This window comes from Ranitomeya variabilis, chromosome 4 (assembly GCF_051348905.1).
Source record: "Ranitomeya variabilis isolate aRanVar5 chromosome 4, aRanVar5.hap1, whole genome shotgun sequence".
NCBI lineage: Eukaryota > Metazoa > Chordata > Amphibia > Anura > Dendrobatidae > Ranitomeya > Ranitomeya variabilis.
Window position 1 is genome coordinate 762,716,710 of NC_135235.1, and position 18,846 is coordinate 762,735,555.

At 45.7% G+C, this 18,846-nt stretch overlaps 1 protein-coding gene across 1 annotated transcript in view; it reads right to left on the bottom strand.

Moving 5' to 3' along the window:
- Positions 1–18,846, bottom strand: part of LOC143766899 (uncharacterized) — a 97,724-nt gene that overhangs the window by 32,286 nt on the left and 46,592 nt on the right. The window contains exon 7 of the mRNA XM_077254903.1: positions 8,004–9,101. Within this exon, the coding sequence (XP_077111018.1) occupies positions 8,004–9,101 (1,098 nt within the window). The remainder of the gene's footprint in view (positions 1–8,003; positions 9,102–18,846) is intronic.

Consider the following 18,846-nt stretch of genomic DNA (forward strand, 5'->3'; position numbering starts at 1 on the left):
AAAAGGATCGCCAGAACATGGACACAAACTGGGATCCTCTGTCAGATACGATATTCTCAGGAATGCCGTGCAAACGAACCACATTCTGAAAGAACAGAGGAACCAGATCGGAAGAGGAAGGCAACTTAGGCAAGGACACCAAATGGACCATCTTGGAAAACCGATCACATACCACCCAGATGACAGACATACCCCGAGACACCGGAAGATCTGAAATGAAATCCATGGAAATGTGTGTCCAAGGCCTCTTCGGGACAGGCAAGGGCAAGAGCAACCCGCTGGAACGAGAACAGCAAGGCTTAGCTCGAGCACAAGTCCCACAGGACTGCACAAATGACCGCACATCCCGTGACAAGGAAGGCCACCAAAAGGACCTAGCCACCAAATCTCTGGTGCCAAAAATTCCCGGATGCCCTGCCAACACCGAGGAATGAACCTCGGAAATGACTCTGCTGGTCCATTTATCAGGAACAAAGAGTCTGTCAGGTGGACAAGAGTCAGGTCTACCATCCTGAAATCTCTGCAACACACGTCGCAAATCAGGAGAAATGGCCGACAAGATCACTCCCTCTTTAAGAATACCAGCTGGCTCTGAGACTCCAGGAGAGTCAGGCACAAAGCTCCTAGAAAGCGCATCAGCCTTCACATTCTTAGAACCAGGTAGGTACGAGACCACAAAGTCAAAACGGGAGAAAAACAATGACCAACGGGCCTGTCTAGGATTCAGGCGTTTAGCAGACTCGAGATACATCAGATTTTTGTGATCAGTCAAGACCACCACACGATGCTTAGCACCCTCGAGCCAATGACGCCACTCCTCAAATGCCCACTTCATGGCCAGCAACTCCCGATTCCCAACGTCATAGTTCCGCTCAGCAGGTGAAAATTTCCTAGAGAAAAAAGCACATGGTCTCAATACCGAGCAACCAGGGCCTCTCTGCGACAAAACAGCCCCTGCACCGATCTCAGAAGCATCCACTTCAACCTGAAAGGGAAGTGAGACATCAGGCTGCCACAAAACAGGCGCCGAAGTAAACTGACGCTTCAGCTCCTGGAAAGCTTCCACGTCTGCAGGAGCCCAGTTAGCAACATCAGAACCTTTCTTGGTCATATCCGTCAAAGGTTTAACAACGCTAGAGAAGTTAGCGATAAAACGACGATAGAAGTTAGCAAAACCCAAGAACTTCTGAAGACTCTTAACCGACGTGGGTTGAGTCCAATCATGAATAGCTCGGACCTTGACTGGGTCCATCTCCACAGCAGAAGGGGAAAAAATAAAACCCAAAAAGGGAACCTTCTGCACTCCAAAGAGACACTTTGAGCCTTTCACAAACAAAGCATTCTCACGCAAAACCTAAAACACCATCCTGACCTGCTTTACATGAGAGTCCCAATCATCCGAAAAAAACAGAATATCATCCAGATAAACAATCATAAACTTATCCAGATACTTCCGGAAGATGTCATGCATAAAGGACTGAAACACTGAAGGGGCATTAGAGAGCCCAAAAGGCATCACCAAGTACTCAAAATGCCCTTCGGGCGTATTAAATGCAGTTTTCCATTCATCTCCCTGCTTAATGCGCACAAGGTTGTACGCACCACGAAGATCTATCTTGGTGAACCACTTGGCACCCTTAATCCGGGCAAACAAGTCCGACAACAGAGGCAAAGGATACTGAAATTTAACAGTGATTTTATTCAGAAGCCGATAGTCTATACAAGGTCTCAAAGATCCGTCCTTCTTGGCCACAGAAAAGAATCCCGCACCAAGAGGAGAGGAGGACGGACGAATATGCCCCTTCTCCAGAGACTCCCTGATATAAGAACGCATTGCGGCATGCTCAGGTACAGACAGATTGAATAACCTTCCCTTAGGAAATTTACTACCCGGAATCAAATCTATAGCGCAGTCACAGTCCCTATGAGGAGGAAGAGCACTGGAACTGGACTCATTGAATACATCCTGATAGTCAAACAAATACTCAGGAACTTCTGAAGTAGTAGAGGAGGCAATAGACACCGGCGGGGAATCGCAATGAATTCCCTGACAGCCCCAACTTGACACAGACATTGCCTTCCAATCCAAAACTGGATTGTGGGTCTGTAACCATGGCAGACCCAAAACGACCAAATCATGCATTTTATGCAGAACAAGAAAACGAATCACCTCCCGATGTTCAGGAGACATGCACATGGTCACCTGTGTCCAAAACTGCGGCTTATTTTCCACCAATGGCGTAGCATCAATACCTCTCAGAGGGATAGGATTTACCAAAGGCTCCAGAACAAAACCACAGCGCCTGGCAAACGACAAGTCCATAAGACTCAGGGCAGCACCTGAATCCACAAACGCCATGACAGGGTAGGAAGACAATGAGCAAATTAAAGTCACAGACAAAATAAATTTAGGTTGCAAATTACCAATGGCGACCGGACTAACCACCTTTGTTAAGCGATTAGAGCATGCTGATATAACATGTGTAGAATCACCACAGTAGAAAAAACCCATTCTGACGTATATGATTTTTCCGTTCATTTCTAGTCTGAATTCTATCACCTTGCATTAAATCAGGTGTCTGTTCAGACCACCCCACCAGAGGCTTAGCGGCTTTGCGCTCCCGCAAACGCCGGTCAATTTGAATAGCCAGCGCCATGGAATCATTCAGACTTGTAGGAATGGAGAAACCCACCATCACATTCTTAATGGCTTCAGAAAGGCCATTTCTGAAATTTGCGGCCAGAGCACACTCATTCCACTGAGTAAGCACGGACCATTTCCGAAATTTTTGGCAATACACTTCAGCTTCGTCCTGGCCCTGAGAGATAGCCAGGAAAGCTTTTTCTGCCTGAATTTCAAGATTGGGCTCCTCAGAGCAATCCGAGCGCCAGGAAAAACGCATCAATATTTGCCAATGCCGGATCTCCTGGCGCCAATGAGAAGGCCCAATCCTGAGGGTCGCCCCGCAAGAAGGAGATAACAATTTTAACTTGCTGAGCTGAGTCTCCAGACGAACGAGGTCTCAGAGATAGAAACAATTTACAATTATTCCTGAAATTTCTAAATTTAAATCGGTCTCCAGAGAACAGCTCAGGAATAGGTATTTTAGGTTCTGACATAGGGCTACTAGTAACAAAATCTTGAATGCCCTGCACACGAGCAGCAAGCTGATCCACACTAGTAATCAGAGACTGGACATTCATGTCTGCAGCAAAGCTCATAGCCACTCAGAGATAAAGGGGAGGGTTAGAAAGAAAAAAAAAAACCCTCAGAATTTCCTTTCTTTTAATCCCACTTCTGCAATGCATTAACTATTCACCTTGGCCTGGCATACTGTTATGACCCCAATGGCAGAGGGTCTCAGAGGTTATAGCTAAGTCTTCAAACATAAAAACCAGCTCATAGGGCAGTGGTAACTGGGCTGACCGTATACCTGATCCTAGCACACAAATAGCAGCAGCCGGGGAACGTACCTACGTTGTTTCTATATGTCTCGCGCCAGCCGGAGAACTAACTAACCCTATCAGGGAAAAGATAGACCTTTCTTGCCTCCAGAGAAAAGACCCCAAAAAGTTGGATACAAGCCCCCAACAAATATTAACGGTGAGGTAAGAAGAAAAGACAAACGTAAGAATGAACTAGGCTTTAGCAAAGAGAGGCCCACTAACTAATAGCAGAATATAGGAAGATGACTTATACGGTCAGCAAAAACCCTATCAAAGTTTCCACGCTGTATATTCAAGAACCCCCGTACCGTCTAATGGCACGGGGGGAGAATATCAGCACCCCCAGAGCTTCCAGCAATATCAGGAATCACATTTAGTACAAGCTGGACAAAAATAAGAGCAATGCAAATAACCAAAAAATAAGGAAGCAGGACTTAGCTTATTTTGCAAGAACCAGGACCAGCAGACAGGAGCAAACAGAAAGGAACTGATTACAACGATGCCAGGCACCAGACTGAGAATCCAGGGAGTTTAAATAGCAACACCCCTGGACTAACGAACAGGTGGGTGCCAAGCTGGGGAAAGACAATCCCAGAGTCATATCACTAGTGACCACAAGAGGGAGCCAAAAAGTCTAATTCACAACAGTACACCTCGTACACACACGGCTCCGCTCCGTACAACTCGTACACACACAGCTTCGCTCCGTACACATTCAGCTCCGCTCCGTACACCTCGTACAGACATGGCTCCACTCCGTACAACTCGTACACACTCAGCTCCGCACACATTCAGCTCCGCTCCGTACACCTCGTACACACACGGCTCCGCTCCGTACACCTCGTACACACTCGGCTCCGCTCTGTACACATTCAGCTCCGCTCCGTACACCTCGTACACACATGGCTCCGCTCCATACACCTCATACACACACGGCTCCGCTCCGTACACACACGGCTCCGCTCCGCACAACTCGTACACACTCAGCTTTGCTCCGTACACATTCAGCTCCGCTCCGTACACCTCGTACAGACACGGCTCCACACCGTACAACTCGTACACACTTAGCTCCGCACACATTCAGCTCCGCTCCGTACACCTCGTACACACACGGCTCTGCTCCGTACAACTCGTACACACTCAGCTCCGCTCTGTACACATTCAGCTCCGCTCCGTACACCTCGTACACACATGGCTCCGCTCCATACACCTTGTACACACACGGCTCCGCTCCGAAGGCGGGGCCTGCTCTTAAGGCTCCCCTGATCCCTTTGCCAGTGATCAAGGAGCTTTTCCACAGGATCGCTGTGAACATTGTGGGCCGTCCCCAGCAGCTCTGGAAAGCATTACTTCCTCACTGTGGTAGGCTACACTACCCAGTACCCAAAGGCAGTGACTCTGTCCTCAACTAGGGCAGATAAGGTGGCGGATGCAATGTTGGCTATCTTTTCAAGTGTAGGATTTCCCAGGGAGATGCTTACCGATCAAGGGACCCAATTCATGTCTCGCCTTATGGAGGCTCTCTGTAAGAAAATGCAGGTGAAGCATCTGGTATCGAGAGTGCGTATCACCCACAGACAAATGGCTTGTGTGAGCGCTTCAATGGTACCCTCAAACAGATGCTACGCAAGCTGGTTGAGACCTAAGGACATGACTGGGAGCAGTACCTCCCACACCTACTTTTCGCTTACTGAGAGGTTCCGAAGGCCTCTACGGGGTTCTCCCCTTCGAGCTCCTATATGGCAGGCGAGTCTGGGGACCCCTTGGGTTGGTAAGGGAATCCTGGGTTGTCCCGCTTGGGAGAACCTGCTGAGGTTCGTATGGAGGTGTACCGAGAGGTCCTGCCTCTGTTGCACAGTCCAAAAGGGGGAGGTGTCAGGAACATGAGGTAGTGGATTGTCTATTATCGCGCACTGAGCACTGCCACATCCAAGAACAGAGAACAGACACCTGCTGCATGTTCGACCCACTTCTCTTCTCTGCTGGCAGCGCATTGGAATTCAAGGCACTCGTTCCCCCCTCCCTTCCCCCAGGAATATCTTTGGTGAAGCCAAAACGTAAAGAGTGCATGTCATAACTCAGCCCACTCAGTGATGTCACGACGAGGGCATATCATTGATAATTATTGTTCCCGCCTGTGTGAGAGTAGTTATATCGCCCTCGCTGCAGCGTGCCCAATAGCCAATACATAGCAGGCAGCCCTTCTGGCGACTAATTACCCTAGATGCAGTACCATCACTGACCTGAGGTTAAGGGGGGTGCCAAGAGAGCTGCAAGTTTCAAAGCAGAACTGGGAAGTGGGATATAGATATATCCCCTTCAGAAGGAACGAGGGGCAACCAAACAAGCCCGGTTCATGACAAATTGGTGTGAGTGGTGGGGATGATAAAGGTATCTTCCCCGTAAACCGTGACAGAGTGGTGGGATCCCTGACATATCCGGTGGGATTCGTGACATATTGGTGGTAGCATGGTGGGATTCATGACACCGCCTACATCTGCATGCATCCTGCATACCCTATCTTTAACATTGGGTACGCAGGCCATGCAGATGTATGCAGATGCCTCCGCATGCGTCGTCTTGACGCTGCGCTGACCTGCCTCAAACTCAACATGTTGCGGTCGGCGCAGCTTCAAAACTATGCATGCAGAAGCATCCGCATACATACGCATGGCCTGCATACCAAATGTTAAAGATAGGGTATGCAGGACGCATGCAGACGTAGGCGACGCTGAAGGAAGAGGAGCGGCAGTGGGTGGGGCTTCACAGAGTTAGAAGGCTTTCATTCGCAGCCCTGCCGAATGCTAGTGTGAAACTAGCCTAAAACAATCCCTTTTAACCCCTTTCCAACATCAGGCGTAAATGTAAGACTCCCTCCCTTTGATGTTGGCTCCAGCGCTGAATCACATCTTTTCTGGCACATGTCAACAAGTGCACCGGAAATCCCGCTCATCAGTGACCTCGTCACATGATCGCAGGTCACCGATGGGTTGGCATGACAACCAGAGGTCTCCAGCAGAAGTCTATGGTTGTCACTGCTGGATTGCTATGAGCGCCGCCCGTTAGCCGAAATAACATGAACCAGGGATCATCTCGCCAAACTCCTGCTCTGCTTTAAACATGGGCAACACAGGGTGAGAGTAAAACCGTGTGGCAATGCTTTATTGTACCACAAAATAGGTAGATAACACAGAACAGTCACAGCACAGTACCCAAGATGTTGAACATTACAGAGTCTCGCCCTTCCGCTGACTCACCGGGAAAATAGCAGCTGTGACTACAGATCTTCCAGGGTCGCTACCTCACCTGTGGTACACACACAGAGGAGGTAACGACAAGCGTAGGAAGATGCCAGTCCATACAAGGCCAGTTGATACGAGGATCACAATTTGGCTTCATATTCCAGGGTCGGTTACTCCACCTGTGGCACGCACACATTCAAAAGGTAACGACAAGCGTAGGAAGATGACAGTCCATTGAGTCCATACAAGGTACGAGGCCAGTTGATCTGAGGATCACAACCTGGCTTTTTCAAAGGTATCCATGGTTCAATGATGGTCAATGGAGCAGATTTTTATTCTTGCAACTGAGGCTGAAAACCCCTAGGTTGTTTTCCTACGGAATGATAAATCCGTGTCCCTCGTAATGGAGCCATGATGTAAAATGGCTGCTGTCCTGTCCTTCTCATGTCTTATGATTGCACACATCCCTAGCCTTTATAACGATATTGCATTCCTTGACAGACCGCAGCATGGCCATTAGTTAGAAGATGCTATTGATCTTTGGAGCAGGTAAGTTTTCCCTGAGTGGTACATATTGGGCCGTCTGAAAATTGAGTTTAGTCCAGGACAATTTGTCTGCACTACTAATTAACAGCTGTTACAATACCAAACTGGGGCAGTCCCTATAGGAGAAAAAACACAAGAATTATACTGTACTGTATTTTCACATACTATCTATTCCGGACACTGCAGTGGCTTATAAACTTACAAAGTATATAGCTGGAGGTCTGGGATCTGCCAATATGTGGCTAGTTTTCTGAATGTTTCGGATAACAAGATACATGACTAGTTATTTTTTTTTCTAGTCTCGCTTGAATATAGGTCAATATTAAATAGTCTCCTGATGAGTCGACTTTGGTGAGGATGATGAAACACGTAGAAATGAGAGGCTTGGAGTGTGTATATGTCACCTCACCCTATATACTGAACTGTGAAGTACATGTTTTTCTATTAGTCACCTACTGACTAACCTTCAGGGAGTGAATTATCGGTATAGTTTTAGATTTGGAATTGTTTAGTGTCGCCCTTTTGTCAGCAAACACGAGGAATGACAAGATAACCCATTTAAGATTCAATTTTGGTTCAAACTATTCCAACATTATGAACATAAAAAAGGCTTCTCCCCTATGTGACGTCTCTGATGTTTATTAACAGATGATTTTCAATTAAAATATTTCCCACATTAAGAAAATGAAAAAGGTTTCTCCTCTGTGTGACTGCTCTGATGTCTAACAAGAAGCACTTTCCATTTAAAACATTTCCCACAATCTGAACAGCAAAAAGGCTTCTCCCCTGTGTGAGTTCTATGGTGCCTAATGAAATCTGATTTTTGGATAAAACATTTCCCACACTCTGAACAGGTAAAAGGCTTCTCCCCTGTGTGGGTTCTCTGGTGAGTAACCAAATCTGTTTTCAGGTTAAAACATTTCCCACATTCTGAACAGGAAAAAGGCTTCTCCCCTGTGTGGGTTCTTTGGTGTCTAACAAGACTCACTTTATGGTTAAAACATTTCCCACATTCTGAACAGGAAAAAGGATTCTCCCCTGTGTGGATTCTCTGGTGAGTAATTAAATAAGTTTTCTGGGTAAAACATTTCCCACATTCTAAACAGGAAAAAGGATTCTCCCCTGTGTGGGTTCTTTGGTGTCTAACAAGACTCACTTTCCAGATAAAACATTTCCCACATTCTGAACACGAAAAAGGCTTCTTTGCTGTGTGAGTTCTCTGGTGACTAACAAGATTCCTTTTCTGGTTAAAATATTTCCCACATTCTGAACAAGAAAAAGGCTTCTCCCCCGTGTGGGTTCTCTGGTGACTAACAAGTTGCAATTTATGCGCAAAACATTTTTCACATTCTGAACAGGAATAAGGCTTCTCCCCTGTGTGGGTTCTCAGGTGAATAACAAGATTCCCTTTGCAGTTAAAACTTTTCCCACACTCTGAACAGGAAAAAGGCTTCTCCCCTGTGTGGGTTCTCTGGTGACTAACAAGACTCCCTTTGCAGTTAAAACGTTTCCCACATTCTGAACATGAAAAAGGCTTCTCCCCTGTGTGGGTTCTCTGGTGCCTAACAAGATTCCCTTTCTTGTTAAAACATTTCCCACATTCTGAACATGAAAATGACTTCTTTGCTTTAGGAGCAGTTTGTTTTTTAAAGCCTCTTTTGTGACTTTGATTTTCCTTAGCAGTCAGTAATGAATCAGAAGCTAGGACCTGTTTCATAGGATCTGATGACAGATCTTTGGTGTGAATTGATGATGATATATCTGGAGAAACAGCAATCACTTCAGTTGTATCTTGTAGGATCTCAAGATCATCAGATTTAAACATTGAAGATTTCAACTGTCCCTCTGATCTCCTAGTACAGTCATCTGTTAAGATAAAAAAAAATTTTAACAATATCCTTGAGTTTTATATTATTGAACATTTCTGCTTCAACTGTCCATACAAATGGCAAGCTATGTACATCAACTTTATTTACCAAGACAATGACTGTTCACAGTCTAATAGAAAACCTTGTTGGATGAACCAGTAGTGTGTGGTGTTCAACTGTTTGTTCATTCTGCCTTCCATATATCGAACAAAAAGAAATCAATCAATGTTATGTAGGCAAAAATAATACCAATTCTCATCTCACAAAAAACAACTCCCCACTCAGGTCCATCATCTGTCAACGGAAAAACAGAGGTTTCCACACTATACAGTAAGTGGCTCAAATGCTATTGAAAAGCAACAGAGTTTCTATAAACCAATCTAGCAAAATCCGCTCTCACTTCTGAGTCTTGCAGTGTGCTCAAACAACATTTAGGATCCCTGTATTTAGCAATATTATATAGTGAGAAGAATCCACTTAATTTGCGGTGTGTGTCTCCTGGAGCACAATCTGTGCTGGGTAATAAAATGGCAAATGTGTAATTTTCACTCTCCAACATCCACTGGGTCTTAATTTCAAGAAAATGGCTGTGGAGTCAAAATATTCACTCCTCCTACACACTTGGTCAAAATTGTTGGTACCCCTCGTTTAATGACAGAAAAACCCACAATGGTCACAGAAATAACTTGAATCTGACAAAAGTAATAAATAAGAGATCTATGAAATTGAGCAAACTAAAGTCAGACATTGCTTTTCAACCAGGTTTCCACAGATTTTTTTTAAAAAATAAAACTCACGAATTAGGCCTGGACAGAAATTATGGTACCCTTAACTTAACCGCTTTGTGACCACCAACCGTAGATAAACGTTGGCGCTGCACAAAGCCCTGCTAGCACCGGCATTTAGCTACCATTTGTCTACGGTCGGCAGTTTTGTGCTCATCGGGACCCCCACGTATCTTATAACGAGGGGATTCCGGCGCACAACAGTTCCTGTGACTCCCGACCTCATCGAGACCTGATTGGTTCAGGTCCTGATGACGTCAGCGTCACACCAGCCAATGAGACAAATCACTAGTAAAGTTTGTTGTAGCAACCAACTTTCCCGGGCGATCTGCCTGATAAAAATGCTGTTTCTCCTCAGATCTCCTGTCAGTGAGAGATTAGAGGAGAAACAGTGTTACAAGTGCTTCTGGCAACAGCTGTGTTAGTCAGCAATCTTGTTATAAAGTAAAAAAAAAAACAGAGAAGGCAGGTTAGGGTTAGTGCTATAGTTAGGGTTACTGTTAGGCTAAAGTTAGGGTTTATTCTAAAAGTTAGGGTTAGGCTAAAGAAGTAGGCTTTTCTCAATTGTCTCCCCAATAACTTGGTCACTTCAGAGTTTTCTATTAGCTTGCTGGAGCATACTGTCCTACAAATAAATTTATATGCGTCCCAATTCATCAGCCAGAATCCATGATCATATTACATTTTTAGGACTTACATTCGCTATGGGGCTTGTTAAAAAAAATGAGCATTCGGTCCTATTGGTCCAACTACTTTTGGCATTTTAACGACAAGAGTCAATGCCTGCTTAGAAATGCTCCAGAACATGACAGATTGTTGAAAATCAGACCCATCATAGAAGTGTCACGGGGGAACTGGGTAGACTAAGGCTGGTTACCCGGGCCCCTGCAATATCCCTCAGGCTAGGGAAACCCTGTCTGTCCCTTTCCCAGAAGTTACACTAAAGGTGTGCATGTTTGGGCCGCCAGGCCTGACCCTGACTCCTGTTTCAGCCCTAAGCTGAAACCACCACCCGCCACCGAGTGAAGAGACCACACACCAATCCCCACAGAAAGCACAGACAGGGAAAACTGAAAAACGCACCATGCCGCAGACACACAGGAATACACTATAATGTGCACAGGGCAAAACAAATACAAATAGGAAGGATGAATATGACAAAGGATAATACACCACCAGATACAATCTTCCTACACCAAGACCACCACTCCAGACCAGAATCACTAGGCATAAAGCACAAGCTATAATCAGCGACGCCCAAAGTCCAGCTTGACTATTTAAAGGCCGTGGGCGCCGCGTGACCCAGCCCCCAACCTGATTACCAGCTAGATTAACCCCGATCAAGCTGGATAAAATCTAGCCGACGCCACTGAGCGTGTAGTGGACGTAAGTGGAATTACCGCTGTCTGTCGGACGCCCTAGTGTGAACAGCGTCCGACATGACAAGACGACTTGACAGAAAAATTCTTAAAGCTTTACACCCCAACAGAAAACATTTCCATTAATGCATCCCCTGTAAAATTCAAATGAAGACTGCACCTCAAGCAATTTATTCCTTCTAACAGGGCAAGGTTCAGAATAAAGCTCTATAAAATGTGCGACAGTTCAACAGGATACACATGAGCTTTTCGAATTTATGAAGGAAAGACAGCCAACTAAACCCACCAGTATGCCCTACTTATCTGGGGACACCTGGAAAAACCGTTTGGGAGCTGATAACTCCATTATTACAAAAAGGCTACAATCTGTATGTTGACAAGTACTACACCAGCATACCCCTATTTAAAAGTCTGGTTAAACATAACATGGGGGCTTGTGGGACCATTCGCAAAAACCATCAGGGGTTTCCACAATCATTGGTCAACAAAAAGTTCCGAAAGGGGCAGTCAGGGGCTTTACACAATGGAGAACTGCTTATGTTGTGAATTCCGTTCTTGGGCCCCCTCTGGTGGCTTTGAGTGTAACTGCTGATCTTTGAGGTTTCCCTTCTCAGCTGCACTCACTTATTGTTCTGCTGGCTTTCCTATTTAACTTTGCTCATGTCGTTAGTTCATGCCAGCTGTCAATGTCTTAGGATTTGTTCAGATCTCTCTTGGATTTCTCAGATGGCCTGTCCATTCCAGCAGAAGCTAAGTTCTTGCTAAGTTGTTTTTTGTGTCCATTTGCGTTGGAGTGTATTTCTCAGCGCCTGCTATTTTTCTTGTCCAGCTTGCTATTATATTTCCTTGCTAGCTGGAAGCTCTGGGGGTGCAGAGTTGCCCCTCCACACCGTGAGTCGGTGTGGAGGTCTTTTTGTATACTCTGCGTGGAATTTTTTAGTATTTTGTACTGACCGCACAGTTCCCTTTCCTATTCTGTCTATCTAGTGTAGATTTGGGCCTCCTTTGCTAAAATCTGTTTCATTTCTGCGTATGTCACTTCCCTCTTAACTCACCGTCAATATTTGTGGGGGGCTGCTGTTATGGTTCCCAATGGCAAGGGAACATCAGGAGCATAGAAAAAACGGACAAGCTCTCGGGTGATGGAAACTAGAGCTGACCGCGATGCTAAACCTATACACACAACTAATAGTAGCCAGGGGGCGTACCTACGTTTTCGCTAGACGCCTCGCGCCAGCCGGAGAACTAACTACCCCTGGTAGAAGAAACACAGTCCTGGCTTGCCTCCAGAGAATGTCCCCACAGGAGATAGTAGCCCCCGACATATAATAACGGTGAGTTCAGATGAAAAGACACACGTAGTATGAAAGCAGATTTAGCACAGCGAGGCCCACTAACTAGATAGCAGAAGGATACAATAGTGGACTTCGCGGTCAGCTACAAAACCCTATCAAATACCATCCTGAAATTACCTTAACTCATGTGCCAACTCATGACACCGGAGTGGTAATTTCAGCCCACAAGAGCTTCCAGCTGCAGAGAATCACATAACTGCAAACTGGACAAAACATACAAAAATAGACTAAGGACTGAATAGTCCAACTTAGCTGATCAGCAGACTGGGAGCAGGAACATGCAACAGAATTACTCTAGTTACATTGATGGCCGGCATTAGAATGACTGAGGAGCAAGGCTAAATAGGATACTCCCACATCCTGATAGGAACAGGTGAACTGAGAAAGCAAGGCTCACAAGACACCAGTACCACAAGAGACCACCGGGGGAGCCCACAAACCGAATCACAACAGTACCCCCCCCCCCCTAAGGAGGGGGCACCGAACCCTCACAAGAACCACCAGGGCGATCTGGATGAGCCCTATGAAAGGCACGGACCAAATCAGAGGCATGAACATCAGAAGCTGTAACCCAAGAATTATCCTCTTGACCGTAGCCCTTCCACTTCACCAGATATTGAAGTCTCCGTCTGGAAACACGGGAGTCCAAGATTTTCTCCACCACGTACTCCAATTCACCCTCAACCAGCACAGGAGCAGGAGGCTCAACGGAAGGCACAACTGGTACCTCATACCTCCGCAATAATGACCGATGGAAGACATTATGGATAGCAAAGGATGCTGGGAGGTCCAAACGAAAAGATACAGGGTTAAGAATTTCCAAAATCTTATAAGGACCGATGAACCGAGGCTTAAACGTAGGAGAAGAGACCCTCATAGGGACAAAACGGGAAGACAACCACACCAAGTCCCCAACACGAAGACGAGGACCAACACGACGATGGCGATTAGCAAAATGTTGAGTCTTCTCCTGGGACAACTTTAAATTGTCCACCACCTGACCCCAAATACGATGCAACCTATCCACCATAGTATCCACTCCAGGACAATCCGAAGATTCCACCTGACCAGATGAAAAATGAGGATGGAACCCCGAATTGCAAAAGAAAGGGGAAACCAAAGTGGCAGAACTGGCCCGATTATTAAGGGCAAATTCTGCCAACGGCAAAAAGGTGACCCAGTCATCCTGATCAGCAGACACAAAACACCTCAAATAAGTCTCCAAGGTTTGATTAGTACGCTCCGTCTGGCCATTCGTCTGGGGATGAAATGCAGACGAAAAAGACAAATCAATGCCCATCCTGGCACAAAACGCCCGCCAAAATCTGGACACAAACTGGGATCCCCTGTCGGAAACTATATTCTCCGGGATACCATGCAACCGAACCACATTCTGAAAAAACAGGGGCACCAACTCAGATGAGGAAGGCAGCTTGGGCAAGGGCACAACAAACCACTAGCCCGAGAACAACAAGGCTTGGCCCGAGCACAAACATCACAAGACTGCACAAAAGTACGCACGTCCCGAGACAGGGAAGGCCACCAGAAGGACCTAGCCACCAAATCTCTGGTACCAAAAATTCCCGGATGACCTGCCAACGCAGAAGAATGAACCTCCGAGATGACTCTACTGGTCCACTCATCCGGCACAAACAATCTACCAGGCGGACAACGATCAGGCCGATCCGCCTGAAACTCTTGTAAAGCACGTCGCAGGTCTGGGGAGACAGCAGACAATATCACCCCATCCTTAAGGATACCCGTAGGTTTAGAATCACCAGGGGAATCAGGTTCAAAACTCCTAGAAAGGGCATCCGCCTTCACATTTTTAGAACCTGGCAGATATGAGACCACAAAATTAAACCGGGAGAAAAACAACGACCAGCGCGCCTGTCTAGGATTCAGACGTCTGGCCGACTCAAGATAAATCAAATTTTTGTGATCAGTCAAGACCACCACCTGATGTCTAGCACCCTCAAGCCAATGACGCCACTCCTCGAATGCCCACTTCATCGCCAAAAGCTCCCGATTACCAACATCATAGTTTCGCTCGGCGGGCGAAAATTTTCGAGAAAAGAACGCACAAGGTCTCATCACTGAACAATCTGAACTTTTCTGTGACAAAACCGCCCCCGCTCCGATCTCGGAAGCATCAACTTTCTTTGTTCGTTTAGAGCATGCTGATATAACATGAGTAGAATTCCCACAATAGAAGCACAAGCCATTTTTGCGCCTATAATTCTGTCGTTCGCTTCTGGACAGAAAACTATCACATTGCATACTCTCTGGTGCCTTCTCAGAAGACACCGCTAAATGGTGCACAGGTTCGCGTTCCCGTAAACGCCGATCAATCTGAATAGCCATTGTCATGGACTCATTCAGACCCGTAGGCGCAGGAAACCCCACCATGACGTCCGTTACGGCATCAGAGAGACCTTCTCTGAAATTTGCCGCCAAAGCGCACTCATTCCACTGAGTAAGCACAGACCATTTTCGAAATTTTTGGCAATATATTTCGGCTTCATCTTGCCCCTGAGAGAGGGCTATCAGGGCTTTTTCAGCCTGTATCTCTAAATTTGGTTCCTCATAAAGCAACCCTAAGGCCAGAAAAAACGCATCCACATTGAGCAACGCAGGATCCCCTGGCGCCAATGAAAATGCCCAATTTTGAGGGTCACCCCGCAGTAAGGAAATAACAATTTTAACCTGCTGGGCAGGATCTCCAGCAGAACGAGATCTCAGAGAAAGAAACAATTTACAATTGTATTTAAAATTCAGAAAACAAGATCGATCTCCAGAAAAAAACTCCGGTATAGGAATTTTAGGTTCAGACCGAGGAGCATGTAAAACAAAATCTTGTATATTCTGAACTTTAGCGGCAAGATTATTCAAATTTGTAGCCAGACTCTGGAGATCCATATTTCAACAGATAAAGTCTGAGCCATTCAGGGGTTAAGAGGAGAGGAAAGCAGGAGACTGCAATTAGAGCAGGAGTGCAACTTCAGAGGAAAGGAAAAAAAAAAAAATTTCACACAGTTCCTTTTCTCTCCTGCTTCAGCTCATAGATTAAACATGTTGGCCGGCCATACTGTTATGGTTCCCAATGGCAAGGGAACATCAGGAGCATAGAAAAAACGGACAAGCTCTCAGGTGATGGAAACTAGAGCTGACCGCGATGCTAAACCTATACACACAACTAATAGTAGCCAGGGGGCGTACCTACGTTTTCGCTAGACGCCTCGCGCCAGCCGGAGAACTAACTACCCCTGGTAGAAGAAACACAGTCCTGGCTTGCCTCCAGAGAATGTCCCCACAGGAGATAGTAGCCCCCCACATATAATAACGGTGAGTTCAGATGAAAAGACACACGTAGTATGAAAGCAGATTTAGCACAGCGAGGCCCACTAACTAGATAGCAGAAGGATACAATAGTGGACTTCGCGGTCAGCTACAAAACCCTATCAAATACCATCCTGAAATTACCTTAACTCATGTGCCAACTCATGACACCGGAGTGGTAATTTCAGCCCACAAGAGCTTCCAGCTGCAGAGAATCACATAACTGCAAACTGGACAAAACATACAAAAATAGACTAAGGACTGAATAGTCCAACTTAGCTGATCAGCAGACTGGGAGCAGGAACATGCAACAGAATTACTCTGGTTACATTGATGGCCGGCATTAGAATGACTGAGGAGCAAGGCTAAATAGGATACTCCCACATCCTGATAGGAACAGGTGAACTGAGAAAGCAAGGCTCACAAGACACCAGTACCACAAGAGACCACCGGGGGAGCCCACAAACCGAATCACAACAGGCTGCCTTTCCTTTGGGGAATTTCTCTGAGGCAAGGTAGTTTTCTATTTCCATCTTCAGGGGTAGTTAGCTCTTAGGCCGTGACGAGGCGTCTAGGGAGAGTTAGGAACGCTCCATGGCTATTTCTAGTGTTGGCGTTAGGATTAGGGATTGCGGTCAGTAGAGTTACCAACTCCCCATAGCTTGTCTATGATTTTTGTTTTAACCACCAGGTCATTTCTGTGTGCACCTAACCACCAGGTCATTTCTGTGTGCACCTAACCTCCAGGTCATTTCAGTGTGTACCTAACCACTAGGTCTTTTCAGTGTGCACCTAACCACCAGGTCATAACAGTACAGCTGGCCAACAAAGTGTTAATGCATCTCAAAAGAGGGAACAAAGAAGTTCTGAGTCATTTTTTTTTTCCTTTGCAGCTTGTTTTGTCTTTTTTTTCCCCTTAACGTCTGGGTGGTTCAAGACTCAGCTGCTGATATGGATATTCAGGGTTTATCCTCTCGTGTGGATCAGCTCGCTGCAAGGGTACAGAGTATTCAATCAAGATTATGTTGTCCAGACTCCGGTGTTAGAGCCTAGAATTCCTATTCCTGATTTGTTTACTGGGGATAGATCTAAATTTTTGAACTTCAAAAATAATTGCAGATTGTTTTTTGCTCTGAAACCCCGTTCCTCTGGTGACCCCATTCAGCAGGTGAAGATTGTTATTTCTTTGCTGCGTGGCGATGCGCAGGACTGGGCATTCACCCTTGAGCCAGGAAATCCTGCATTGCTCAATGTGGATGCATTTTTTCAAGCGCTCGGATTGCTGTATGATGAACCTAATTCTGTGGATCAGGCAGAAAGGACCTTGCTGGCTCTGTGTCAGGGTCAGTGTTATAGAAGGATTAATAATTTGCCTTTAAGTGCCTCTTGCCTTTAAGTGTTAGAATTACTAGAATCTGTTGACGCAGTAGTCTGATGGACTCCTCTTCAAGGAGACTATACTTCTTATCATGTATGTTCTCAATAGTCAGTCACAACATGTTCTGAGCTATGGTAAATAGAATATGACCCTGGGTGATGGTGGGGGCTACATGAGTTACATTGAAATGCATTTGATGTAAATGGTATAAAACATTGCTTTGGCTTTTAATATATCAGATAAAAGTGACGTGCTCACAGGATATGTGTGAGGTGTCTTTTTGTCTCCAAGCGTGCTTGTAAAATGACGGGCGTAATTCCACAATTAGGCCTCACTGGTGATCTGTCAGCTGACATTTGGGTCAGAATGAAAACAGCTACGACAGTTTGGAGCCCAACGTGGGGCCGTGTAACCAGCCTTATTCGGAATCCGTATGTGTGAGCTTCCTGAGAGATTGGACATGTGCAAACAACAGCTGCAGCAAGGTGAGAAATGTTATTCTTACAATCTGTCTTGCACCTGCAATCTCTCTTCCGGATTTCTCCATACCTAAAAGAATCCACATATCACCAGTGAGTTTTTGTGTTTTTGTCTGTTTATGTCCGTATGAGAGTTGAATAATAGAGTAATAAGATGATAATTGTGATAATTGTTATCTGTATTATTTGTCAATATCCTAATTGGTTGTGTATTTGTTTAGTGTGTGTAATACAAGAGCTGGGATAGGCTCTGTGCAGTGATGTTATTTTGGTCATTTTGGATTGGCAGTACATTATATGAAGCTGTATTTTGTATAAGGCTATGGTTTTTGTTGTTTGGCCTTAAAGTGCTTTCAGAGTGTCAGTGGACACTGCTGCAGTTTTATTTATATAGAGTTGTGTTAATTCCAAAGTGCAGAATAGACAGGCTGTGTGAGCCTTGTATGTGTGTATGTCTATGAGAACCTCTGAATAAGATAAGAGGTGGAGTGATTGAAAGATTGGTAAAAGATTCACCTGCTTCAAGTTGAGTGACTGATATAGCAAATTGAGGATCAACAGAGGAGGTAGCCAACTGCACGGCTGATGTAGTGTACGGAGTAACCTGCTACAGTCAGTCTACGGCATTAGGTGGTGTAACCTTGCCGTCCATGGAGCTGTGCTAGCCAGCTGATCTACCGAGTGGTAGGTAGTGAACCTGCTCGGTAAAATCCTTTAAGTCCACCGAGTGGTAGGTAGTGCACCTGCTCGGTGCCACCGAGTGGTAGGTAGGGAACCTGCTCGGTGTTGTTGAGCGGATAAGTTGAAGCCATGGGTAACTTATTCTGTGTGCAGTCAGGGCCCCCAATGGGATCCAAAAACCGCTGTATAGATTGGAAAAAGGAAGCAGTGAAAGATGTGAGACCGAGACTGAAAAAGGCAAAAATGCCAGTGAGTGGATGTTTGGTTGTTCAAAAAGGCACAAAGGAGGAAAATAGCAAGTGAATAAATGACATCTGAGAGAGTGCAGCAGGATGAAAGTAAGGTGT